This window comes from Malaclemys terrapin, chromosome 1, assembly GCF_027887155.1.
Source record: "Malaclemys terrapin pileata isolate rMalTer1 chromosome 1, rMalTer1.hap1, whole genome shotgun sequence".
NCBI lineage: Eukaryota > Metazoa > Chordata > Testudines > Emydidae > Malaclemys > Malaclemys terrapin.
In genome coordinates, this window is record NC_071505.1 from 337203116 (window position 1) to 337216429 (window position 13314).

Consider the following 13314-nt stretch of genomic DNA (forward strand, 5'->3'; position numbering starts at 1 on the left):
TGCCAGCTTAGTCGTGCTGAGCAGTCCCATTGATTTAACCGTTACATGACCATACTATGAGTAAGAGTGCCTGAACTGGCCTTTATATACTGGTATTGTGACTATTTGGATATAATGGCGAAGAGCACATTGTATGAGATCTCTGTCTACTTTGTCTGTTTACACACACACACACACACACACACACACACACACACACACACACACACACACATTTGTGTATGTGCAGTGATGCACTGCAGAAAGATACAGACCAAGAGACTATAATAAGAGTCCACTCCACCCCCAAAGTTGTGGCTCGAGATGGGCCTGAACCAGACTCTCAGGTCTACAAAAAGAAGAACAGGAGTACTTGTGGCACCTTAGAGACTAACAAATTTATTAGAGCATAAGCTTTTGTGGACTACAGCCCACTTCTTCGGATGCATAGAAGTGGGCTGTAGTCCACGAAAGCTTATGCTCTAATAAATTTGTTAGTCTCTAAGGTGCCACAAGTACTCCTGTTCTTCTTTTTGCGGATACAGACTAACACGGCTGTTACTCTGAAACTCTCAGGTCTAAACACCACCAAACTTTGGATCTGAACACTGCTGCTCACCGTTGTAGGTCTAGTTATAACAGAGTGAAATTAGGACCTTGGAAAACTGCACTTAAGCTAAATGAATTTGCCCCACAAATTTCTTGGAGCCTGACTTGCATTTGAAAGAAGATGCTGATCCAAAATAAAGAGAACCGGAATCCTTAAAGAATGAGCTTTTTAGAGAAATCAATCCATGTTGTAGTAAGGAGCTGTTTGTTATTTTGCCAAGAGCACTGCAAGGAGCAAGCCTGTCCAGCTATGACGCAGGCGTCTAGTAGGAAAATACTCGCCTCTCCATATTTTTTTGCTTGCGACACTGAACGCTTCTGGAAGTGGACGGGATGAAAGTACTTGCACTGTTACAAAACAGCTGAGTACCCTGAGATAATAAAGTGGTGTTAAACTTTATTTGAAAATCGGACTTAAGTAGCAGAGACTAGCAACTGGCAGATTTCTAGGGATGTTTAATATATTAATGCTTTACATATTTTTTTCTCTCCTACTTTTAGGTTGCAATCAAACAGATGAATTTGCAACAACAGCCCAAGAAAGAACTTATAATTAATGAAATCCTTGTAATGAGGGAAAACAAAAACCCCAACATTGTCAACTACTTGGACAGGTATGTTCTGATTTAAAAGATAGGCTGTGTATAGCCACTGCCCTTCACCTTCCTCGGTGATCCTGTTTGAATCCAACCCAGGGTGATAGTAACACTGTATAGTAACTATGTGCCAGGAGTTTGGTGCTCTCAGTCCAGTTCTTAGTGGGCAGGTGTCTGCATCAAACAGCCTCCACTGGCACTCGATTCACTGTAAAAATGCTGGCATGGACGGCTTTAGTGCTATACAGTCAGGATTCCAAGTTGTATCCCTCTCCTTTGCTGCATTTTAGACACTGAAAGCAATTTCCTTCCTGCCACCCGAGGAGAAATGGAAACTAAGCCATACTATGTACATTTTCCTTCCTCTTCCACTTGAGCCTTGATGTAAATGGTGCTGACATCCAGCTTGCAGAGAAATAAGGATCCCAGGGAACACTGTCCTTAAGCAGCTTCTTAAGATGACTGTTGTTCCTCCTTGAGTCAGGATACAATAGTTTAGCTACTGAATAGAAAACATACTCAGGGCTGGGCACAATCTGGGTATGAATAGTGGCATGCAAGTGGGTGCAAGGATCCTTTCTCCCCATCCTACGCATCCCTTGTCTGGGGCTGGATACAATCAAAGCCCTTCTGCTCAGGGAGCCCCCGGGCTGAGCAGCGCTATTGCTTAGGGTGGCAGTAACCTCTCCAAAGGGAGCAGGGCTCTTCCCTTCACAGAGCTGGCCCTCCTGGGGTTGGGAGCACATGCTGTGCCCTTTGGAAGAGCACATCAGCTGCTGCTTTCCCTGGAGGCACTGGCCTGCTTCAGACATGCCATCTCCTGGAGCTCCCACTGGGCTGTTGGGCCTCCGCACCACCTCTCGTGCAAGGCTGTGCCTTACAGTTTGTCTGCGGGTACTTTTTGTACTAGTTTAGCTGTATGTATTTCTAAGCCAATATTGACAAAACTGTGTGTAGACAAGCCCTGAGACGCAACATTCTGGCTGTGCTGTGTGTTCTGATACCACAGCCACAAAATCCACCTTTCCAAGTTCACCTTAAAAATTGTTTCTAGTCCTCATGACTGAAAATCACCAGGTAAATGTGAACAGTGTGTAAATCAATGTGGTGGTGATTTCCCGTGCCTGTAGACCAGTGGTCTCCAGCCTTTTTACGCCCAAGATCACTTTTTGAATTTAAGGACAACCCAAGATCCATGCCACCCCTTTTTAAGACCCCACTCCTTCCCCGAAGCCCCGCCCCGCTCACTCCATCCCCCACTCTCTCCGTCGCTTGCTCTACCCCACCCTCACTCACTTTCACCGGGTAGGGGGTTGGAGTTCGGGAGGGGGTGAGAGGTGCAAGCTCTGGGAGAAAGTTTGGTTGCAGGAGGGGGCTCCGGACTGTGGCAGAGTGTTAGGGCGCAGGAGGGGGTATGGAGAGGGGGGTCAGGGCTGGGGCAGGGTGTTGGGGTGAAGGAGGGGGTATGGGATGCTGGCTCCGGGAGAGGGCTCAGGGCTGGGGGTTGGGGTGTGGGCTCCCACCAGGCAGCACTTACCTCTGGCGGCTCCCAGTCGTCGGCGCAGTGGGGCTTAGGCAGACTCCCTGCCTGACCTGGCCCCACTCAGGCACATTGTCACCTCCTCCCTGTCACGAGCCGGGCCCACCCCCCACCAGCCAGTAGTGCACCACGTTGCTCCCGGAAGGGGCCAACGCGCCTCTGTGGCCCTTGGGAGGCGGCACGTGGCTCTGCGTGCTGCTCCTCTTTGCAGGCACCTCCCTTGCAGCTCCCATTGGCCACAGCTCCCTTTGCAGCCAATGGGAGCTGCAGGGGTGGTGCTTGCAGGCAAGAGCAGTGCGCAGAGACACCCCCCCCACGGGTCATGCTGGCTGCTTCTGGGAGTGGCTTTGGGAGTGGCATGGGGCCGCTGAGCCTGGAGATCGCAATCGACTGGGAGAGTGTCCAGGATCAACCCATCGATTGCGATCGACGGGTTGGTGACCACTGCTGTAGACAATCTGAAACACATCTGTGAGAGCCATGAACTGCCCCTTTCAGCCCAACAGGGTGTTCACCTAACGATCACGGTAGAAACATCAGCATTATCAATTGTTTTATTGTTCACCATTTTAGGAGGAACATACAGTTAAAAGGCTTTTACTCTAATCCCAAACTGCCTTCCCAATTGCCAGAAACCTCCCTTGTCTCCTTCCCAGCTGCCAGAACCTGTAACCTCCCCCAATAACTATTAGGATGCAATTATGAGCTGTCAGAACAAAAATGTGTGGCATATCCAAAACTGTGGGGACTGTATACAGTGACATGAATTTAGTATCAAACTAAATAATCTGGAGCACTGTGTATTGATTGTATTAGCCATTTTCATACGTCATTAAAGTTCTCCATATTCAACTTCAATGGAGCTGCCACAGACTTAAGGTCCAGGTTGCTGCAGGGCATTCAGGACCCTGAATACAGACCCTTGGCTCTGGACCACACACTTAAATCTTGACTTACTCCAGCCCTTCAAAAGCACTGTAGGTAAATAGCCATGAAGTTTGTCTGTGGGTCTTTCAGGTTAGACTGCGTAACAGAATACGCATCTGCTCTGCACAGATATTAAAGTCCCCAAGACCTTTCCTTAAGGGGTCTGCCCGTCTTTACCCAAAAATGCTGCTCCTCACACTTTTGCATCTGTGAGCTGCAGTTCAGTGGTGCTGTATGTACTGCAAACTTGTAAAGCATTTTAGTACCTTTAGGGATGAGAGGTGCAGCTATATAAATGTAAATTGTTATGAATAAAACCAAGGGTGTGTTGACATGGAGGGTTATTTTACCTTCAGCTTTTTCCCAGTGTGTATTCGAGACAGACACCAGTCCGTTATTGATCAGTCTAGCTGTTGTTGTGCCTACAGTAGAACCTCAGAGTTACAAACACCTCGGGAATGGAGGTTGTTTGTAACTCTGAAATGTTCGCGACTCTGAACAAAATGTTATGGTTGCTCTTTCAAAAGTTTACAATTGAACATTGACTTAATTCAGCTTTGAAATGTTACTATGCAGAAGAAAAATTTTGCTTTTAACCATCGTAATTTAAATGAAACAAGCACAGAAATAGTTTCCTTACCTTGTCAAATCTTTTTTTAAACTTTCCCTTTATTTTTTTAGTAGTTTAACACTGTACTGTGCTGGCTTTTTTTGGTTTCTGCTGCTGCCTGATTGCATACTTCCAGTTCCAAATGAGGTGTGTGGTTGATCTGTCCGTTTGTAACTCTGGTGTTCATAACTCTGAGATTCTGCTGTATCTGCTTCTCTCAGCACATCGCATACGATAATCCTCTAAATCACACCCTAGGTACATTCAAATAAGTCCTGAGAATCCTTCCCAACCACCGGCACAATCACTAGATCACAGTCATACCACCGACCATACCCTGTTTGTACAGTTCTCCCCATGATTCCAGGAAAACTTGGGAGAGGACTGAGCCTTGTAGCACATCCTGATGGGATTCTGAATCCAGGTGAACCGAGGCAGGAGAGGGGATCCAGACCCCTCCACCCTGTTACCAGCCCTCTCACAATTAAAACAGAGCTGTTAATTCAAGCCCTGCAGAGGACTGAACTGTCCCACTATTGAATGGAGAGCATTTATAAATATTTCGCCATCAGTGACTTGTAATGTGACTTCGGGGGGTTAGTTCTTGACTGTTCTTTTTTTTTTGGTTTGTCTTTTAAATGTCTCTTCCCATCTGTGTAGAGTGTTGCAAAGAACACAAGATTAAATGCTGTGAATTTAAGTTGGTTGATGGAGAGCAGTGTGACAACTTCCTTTGACAATAAGGTTGCTTAAAGGAGGCATTGATTATCTAATTAGAGAAGCTGTGCAACACTACATGTACTGCACTTGCCTTCTCCATTAAGAAAATCTGGGCTATAGGGTAATTACATGCCCTGTCTTCTTGTTTAAACGCCTTCAGTACATGAGCTGCCGCTTTTGTCATCGCCCTTCTTTCAAAAGATGTCTTGAACAGAACTCCTCATTCTACTGCTTTAGGCAGTGGGCAAAGCAACTCCCAAATAGTTCTGTAATAGTTACAAGATGGGGGAATGCTATGTACCGATTAGGTACTTCAGTTTTGCACCAGTGTGAACCTGGGGTTCTGCTGGTGAGTAAAAAGGGAGTAATGTAGTGGTGAATCAGGCCTGGCCTGACCTGCCCTATTCCCCGTCCTTTCTCGGACACTGAATGCATTTCTGATTGGAACCCAAATTTGCTTTAGCAAATCTATTATTACAAAAGGCAGCGTGGGGAAGGATACCCTTGCAATTAGGTGACTGGACTAGGGAGAGAGGGATCTAAGCCCCTTATGGATCTATAGGCTTCCAACAGCTGTGTGAAAACCAGATCATAGGCCCTTCTATTGCCCCAATTCCTCTGACTGTAAAATGGGGCAAATCATACTTTATCCACTTTTGTATACCACCAGGAACTGCATCTGAAATGTATTTTATTACAGAGGTGCCTAGAGGTTCCAACCAGATTGGGTCCCCATTGTGCTAGGCGCTGTATCAAAATACTACGCAAGTGCAATGTATTTTTTCCTTTGAATCCCAATCCTCCAGTGCTTTGCATATGAGTGAGAACATAAGAACATAAAGACCATACTGGGTCAGACCAAAGGTCCATCCAGCCCAGTATCCTGTCTTCCGACAGTGGCCAATGCCAGGTGCCCCAGAGGGAGTGAACCTAATAGGTAATGATCAAGTGATCTCTCTCCTGCCATCCATCTCCACCCTCTGACAAACAGAGGCTAGAGACACCATTCCTTACCCATCCTGGCTAATAGCCATTAATGGACTTAACCTCCATGAATTTATCCTGTTCTCTTTTAAACCCTGTTATAGTCCTAGCCTTCACAACCTCCTCAGGCAAGGAGTTTCACAGGGTTACTGTGCGCTGTGTGAAGAACTTCCTTTTATTTGTTTTAAACCTGCTGCCCATTAATTTCATTTGGTGGCCCCTAGTTCTTATATTATGGGAACAAGTGAATAACTTTTCCTTATTCACTTTCACCACACCACTCATAATTTTATATACCTCTATCATATCCCCCCTTAGTCTCCTCTTTTCTAAGCTGAAAAGTCCTAGCCTCTTTAATCTCTCCTCATATGGGACCCGTTCCAAATCTCTATAATCATTTTAGTTGCCCTTCTCTGAACCTTTTCTAATGCCAATATATCTTTTTTGAGATGAGGAGACCACATCTGTACGGTGGACCCCCATATGTTTACCTCACTATGCAGAGCCCCAGTGAGGTAAACATAGAGAGGCCTTTTGTTTCTCAGCTTTGAGAGAAATCTCCTTTAAAAATGAACAAACAACAAAACCAACCAATCAGCTCCACAGAAATAAAAACCTTCAGTTGTAGTCACCTATATGGAAAAGCCCTATGCAATTGAATAGGAGTAGAATCACAGGGCTACACAGAAATGTAATACTGTACTGTGCACCTCTGAAATTTAATAGCTAATGCTAATTTCACTATAAGATTTTAAAAAATTAATAGCGCTCTATAGTAGGAATATAACTTTGTATCAAATACTATGTGATTGTCCAAAAACTGTGTAGAAGAGCTGTCATTTTCCACTGAATTCTATAGGGTTTTTCACAAGAGCAGGTTTATAGTGATGGTTGGTGTTTATATGTTGTCTTCTATAGAAAAATCTCAAAGTACTTTGTAAACTGGAAGCCTGAGAGAAACACATCACTATTCTACAGCTGGGGAGACAGAGGTACAGGGAGGTTCTGGGCCCGATTCTCCCACCCTGACTCACGCTGAGTAACATCTTGTTGCATAAGGAGCCCCATTTCAGTAGGACTACATAGCGTGAGTCAGGGTAGTAGAATTTGACCCCAAGTGATGTGCCCAAGGTCATACAGCAGGTCAGTGGGAGGGAACAGAACTTGGTCCTGTATCTGTAATCACAGTCCCCTTTGCTGTCTCAGAAACTGCCCCCCCCCCCCAAAGGCATTTGAAACATATCTGCAATAAACAATGCAGTGACTAATACTGGCCTCTGCTGTGGTTAAAGATCAAAATGAGCCTGGAGGTGGCCCCAGCCTGCTTCCTCAAATCACATTTTCGCAGCTGGAGCTGGCAGGAAGCTTGAATTAATTTTGCGTCCTTGCAGGTTGTGTAAGATCTCTGGTATTTAGGTGCCCAGGCTCTGGCATGCACATACGGCTGCTGATGGCATAGCTTCAGATTCCCAGCGTGCTTCTTGGCTTGCTCTGTCCGCTGCTCAGAATTACTTTTCAGCTTCCAGCTGGTGCTCACTGGGTTGTGCTGTGTATGCTCATGCGGGACATGTGATCTTTCAATCTCTTGCCCATTTGGCAAGCTGAGTTATGCTGCAGAAGACACTAGTGGCAGGGAAGGAAAGTGCCACTGATCAATTAAAGGTGCTGATGAAATCTGCAAGGCAGCCATGTCTAATTGTACTTGACTGGAAAGATGATGATGATGATGATGGGTAAGACACAGAACCTTAAAAGTGGGTGGGGGGGATTTTGGGATACAATAGCTTTGGGGGTTCATTAGGAGGAGGATAACCCAATTTCATAGTGTCAGCAGGAATATTCGTGAAGAAAATTGTACTGTTCCAACTCTATAGTCTCCTTCAAGAGGGAGTTATTGCACAGACAGCAGAACCAGTCTTAGCCCCGTTCCTATGGAATCTGTACTGCTGGGAAGAGACTCCAAACAGAGCAGCAAAGGGGGCACTTCACCACAGCTTCCTTTCCCCATGGATGTCTGGTGTCCGGAGGCTGTGTTCTCTGCACATGCAGGAAAACATAGGCCAGTCGGTGAATGTTCCTGGGCCCTGTATCAGGGGGTAGCCGTGTTAGTCTGTATCTACAAAAACAACAAAGAGTCTGGTGGCACCTTAAAGACTAACAGATTTATTTGGGCATAAGCTTTCGTGAGTAAAAACCTCACTTCTTCGGATGCATAGAGTGAAAGCTACAGATGCAGGCATTATATACAGACACATGGAGAGCAGGGAGTTACTTCACAAGTGGCGAACCAGTGTTGACAAGGCCAATTCAATCAGGGTGGATGTAGTCCTGGGCCCTGTGTACACTCCTGCAGGATTCTCAAGGGATTTGCCCAGTACTACGCAGAGAGTCATTGGTGAGCTGGGATTCTGATCTCCTTGGCTCCTAGTCACCTGCTCAGATGACTAGACCATACCTGTCCTCATTTAACTAGAGTCTCCTTTAGTGCAAGTGTAAATGGTCTGTGTTACTTTGGAGTAAAAGCCCACACCCCGAAGCAGTCCTGTGTGGCCTCAGAATCATTACTGTCTGCAGTAACTCCTCGCTTAACTTTGTAGTTCTGTTCCTGAAAAATGCGACTTTAAGCAAAACAATGTTAAGCGAATCCAATTTCCCCATAAGAATTAATGTAAATAGGGGGGGTTAGGTTCCAGGGAAATTTTTTTCACCAGACAAAAAACTATATATTGTATAGATATACCCACAGTACACGTTTTAAACAAACAATTTAATTCTGTTCACAGCTATGATGATTGTGAAGTTTGGCTGAAGTGGTGAAGTTAGAGGGTGGAAGAGGGTGGGATATTTCCCAGGGAATGCCTTGCTGCTAAATTATGACCTAGCACTTGGCTGAGCCCTCAAGGGTTAACATGTTGTTAATGTAGCCTCTCATCAAGGAAGCATGAAGAGGAGGGAGGGGAGACAGCATAGCAGACAGAGACAGACATGCACCTTGTGTGTGTGTGGGGGAGAGAGAGATGCACACTGCCCCTTTAAGTAAGCTGACCCACTCTTAAGTGCATTGTCTTTTTAAGTGGATCAGGAAGTTGAGACAGCAGCTGCTGCCCCAAGCTCCCTCTGTCTCTCTCTCTCTGTGTCCCCTGCCTGCTCTATATGGAGAAGTGGTAAGCAGGGTGCAGGAGCAGGGGGACATTAGCCCCCTCCCTTCCCCTCCTGCACAGCAAGCAGGAGTCTCTGGGAGCAGTTCCAAGGCAGAAGGCAGGAGCAGCACATGGCAGTGGGGGGAGGGACAGCTGACCTGCCGATTGCTAGCCTGCTGGGCGGCTGCAGCACAGAGAACTTAGGGGAGCGGGGGGCAGATAGGGGGGCTGCCGGTCCACCCTGATTCCAAGCCCCCAGCAGCTAGCTGCAACAGGCTGTTCTTCCTGCAAGCAGTGGACAAAGCATGTTCCCTAATTGATCAGCAACGTAGCAACGAAACAACATTAACTGGGACGACTTTAAGTGAGTTACTGTATTTTAAAGCCAGCATATTCGTTAAAACTTCTTGATTCTCCTATTTGAAAGATTTTAGCTAATCATTGAACCAGACACTCACCTTGCTTTCTACCTCTGACAACTTGGAGAATTAGTCATTACTCTGAGACTGTCTATTACATTTTCCTCTGGCTCTCAAGATGCAGGAGGATTGGTCATCTGATCAGACTGAAGCGTTCTTTAATCGATGCTAGTGCACAATGTCACCACCAGCGCAGCAGCTCTTAATCTGATTTGAGTTCTTGTTTTTCTGTCTGCTGGTCACGTCTGCTTTATAGACCAACAGGCTGCAAAATGTTCTGGTAATAAAATGTGTAAAGCTGACCACATCGATTTTTTTCCTCCCCTCAAAATTAACTTTAAAAACAGAGGAGGGTAGCAGTGATGAGATAGAAGTTATAATTGGCATTTACGGTGAGGATAACAAATAAATTAAGCTTCCCGCTATGGGCTCTGTAAAGGAAGGTAGTTTCTCATGTTACAGATGGGTAAACTGAGGCAAAGAGATAAGATGACTTACTGAAGGTCACACGAGCTAATGCCAGAGATAGCAGTTCTTCGTCCCAGTGTCTTGTTTATAACCTCAAGAGCACACATACTCCTTAAAGGGACTAGGATTTCACCACAGCCCCCTGGAAGAGGGAAATTGTGAACTGGCCAACAGAACCAGGTCATATGCAGCCATCTCTTTCCCAGCCCCTGTCCTATCCTGTTGTGGACATACCAGGAAAGGGTCAGGACAGAGCCCTGCTGTACTAGATTCACAGCTGGAGTATGGTGCTTTAGCTCTAATTTAATGCCTGGGCCAGGGCAATTTGAGAATCAGGCAGCCATAATCAGCTCCCCCGTGGACATGCCCTTTGCCCCTGCACCAAGCAGCTCTTGATGCAGGTGAGAATCTGGCCCAAGGGTGGTCTTGTGATTAAAACACAGAACTAGGAGCCAGAAGCCTGGTCTATAAGCTTGGTCTGCTACTCTCTCTGGTGGTGTTTGGGGAAAATCTGTTTAACCTCTCTGCCTTCACTTACCCTCTGTGTAAAATGGTGATAACGCTTGCGTATCTTGCAGGATACTGTCATTCTCAAATTGCTTTGAGATCCTTAGGTGTCATAGGTGCAAGGAAAAAATTAATGATCAGACTTTAAGAATGTACAATATTGTCTTAAAAATGACTCTACTTAGTGGGCACACAGCTGATCCATGACAAAACAGGAGCATATTACTAACTCCCCATCCTCCCTTTCCTCTCCCACACCTTTTATTTTCAACTACATGTTCTCTCTTGTCTTAAACTAAGATCCAAGCTCTTTGGGGCAGGTACATCAAATAATAAATTATTGGAGTACCAGAAATAATATCTGAATAACTTAAATCTCTAGCACTGCTAAATTAACTGTCTGTTAACGAATAGCTGAAAGCCCATGCTGTCGCTGGGTTAATTCATAGTCACGTATGTCAAAAATAAAACCAAAGGATGAAAATGGCTGAGAACTTAAAAATTGGATATAACAGACAGCAAATTCCATGTGTATGCTGGTTATGTCGTGTGGGTGGTTGTGTTGATTTGTGTCTCTAGGAGGGGTTGTGCTAGAATATTTGTTGATTTGTACAGGTGGTGAATGAGGGGAGTGTGCTGTGATAAAGCAGTGTGTGCATTTTTGGGCTTATTGTACGTGCTGGTTGTGGTGTTGTATGGGTGGTTGTGTTGTATTGGGAGAGTTGTGTGGGTTTATGTGGTGGCAGTTAGGTACAGAGGTGTGGCAATTTGGCCAAGTAATTCATCAGTTTCCCTCAGACAGCCAATGAAAGTGTTGCATGTTAATTAGCTGCAGAGTAATGTGATTGGTTGAGTTACCTCTCCTATAACAATGGTTTGAGACTCTTGGCATGGCATAGATACATGCATTACTATCGCTGTTCACCACAATGCATAAAGTAAAAATGGCCGAGAACTTAAAGTTGGATGAAAGCAGACTGCGAATCCGAGTGATGATTCAACCTGGTGATATTCTGAACAAAAAAGAGCTCTCAGCCATGCTTGTAAGCTGTTTCCATCACTCCACACTGACTCTCCAGGCATTTTGGGCTTTAGAATGAGGCACAGATGCCTAGTGGCCCACTACATTTTAAAAATAGCTTTACTCAGAGCTTTTTTGGCTAAAGAAATACAACTACCGTCTGTTGTTTTTTTTTTTTTTTTTTTGGCCCTTTATAGTTACCTCGTAGGAGATGAACTGTGGGTAGTTATGGAGTATTTGGCAGGCGGCTCCCTGACGGATGTTGTAACAGAGACCTGCATGGATGAAGGACAAATAGCAGCTGTGTGTCGAGAGGTAAGATTATGCTCTACTCGTCAGAACGAGTGCTTAGCGTGAAATGTATAAATAAAATTAAGGTTTCCATGAAGTGTCATGGTTTTACAGTATGACTTGGAGCGAGACATTTAATAGTTCCATAGGACATAGCTTAACTGCGACAGAAACATTTAAAAGAAATATCACCAGTGAATTGAGCACAGAAGTAGCATGCCACAGTGCTGTGCAAACATTAGCTAATGGATGCAGTCCTGTTAACAGAGTAAATCTTTAACCATTTGAATCTCTGTTACCTAAAGTTCTTTGTTTGAAGTAAGGCCTGCCTGCCAGTGTCTGCCTAGGGACATGGTGGATTCTCCATCACTTGCAATCATTAAGTCAACACTGGATACCTTTTGAAAAGCTGTGCTGTACCTCAAACAAGTTGTGGGCTTGATGGGAAAAAATACCAGGCACAGTTCTGTGCTATGGTGTTAATGCAGGAAGGCAGATTAGGTGATCACAATGGTCCCATCTGGCCTGAAAATCTTAATGTCATTAATTCTCTGCACTGATTCAGTGCCCCCATTACATCAGCATAAAATGACTTTATACTGTTTTGATTTGCCCCAGAAACCAAGCTGTGAGGGGCAAGCAAATGCTGAATGAAGGGGGAGATTTTCAAAGGCATAGATGGGAGTTAGGCACCTGACTTTCCATTGACCCAGCTGCCTTCTTTGCCTTTGAAAAAACTCCCCCCATATTTTTGTACTGTCCCAGAGCCTTTCCTTTCCTCCTGCCCTGGAAGGTGAATTCCATTATCCAATGGAATTCCAGCTTTTTAAAAGCAGAAGAAAGAAAGAAGATGCTCCTTCTGGAGGGGCAGGTGGAATTTTAAGGCCTCGTTAAGATAGGCCCCACAGAGGTTCCAGGCTTCCTGTGGATGTTCCTAAAAGAGCTCGTTCTGGCACATTATACGTGGGGAAGGGGGTGGCATTCCTCTTGAATGTAAAGCTGCTCTTTTTCCACTTGTGGTGCAGTTCTCAAATCTCTCTCCTTTTCAAATGTTGTTTAGAATTCAATAATTATACTGAAGAAACTTTGAAAACCATGCATCAGGTCGAAGAACTGTGGAAGCTCTGTTGTTGCCTAGGCCTTTATGGGCCAGTTCACTATTACAAAGGAGTTTTCTGGTAGTGCTCTTGTCATATTGCAGAACGATTTATTCCAGGTTCTGCCCAAGGAACCCATACACAGTGTTTATTTTTTAAATTTGGTTTGTCCTATTTCTTCACAGCCTCATTAGTGGATCCATCATCTCAGTGTTAATATTCTGTTTTCAGACAGGCTCGCAACCTATTCTGGAGTTTCTAGGATAGTCCCTGTTTTCAGGGCAATCCCAGACCCCACATCTAGTTAATGGGGCTCAAAATCACTTTTAGGGCTCCCAACACATGAGCCCTTGCAATATGGTAACATTTTGATGCCTTAACCCTCAGATCTAGAGCTAGGCAAATT

General features: G+C 45.1%; 1 protein-coding gene across 4 annotated transcripts in view; it reads left to right on the plus strand.

The window, feature by feature from the left end:
• The window catches only part of PAK1 (p21 (RAC1) activated kinase 1), a 115024-nt gene that overhangs the window by 86746 nt on the left and 14964 nt on the right, over nt 1-13314 (plus strand). For all 4 annotated transcript variants that reach the window (XM_054015805.1, XM_054015803.1, XM_054015806.1 and 1 more), the window contains 2 exons: nt 1090-1202; nt 11718-11835. In XM_054015805.1, coding sequence (XP_053871780.1) covers nt 1090-1202; nt 11718-11835 — 231 coding nt within the window. The remainder of the gene's footprint in view (nt 1-1089; nt 1203-11717; nt 11836-13314) is intronic.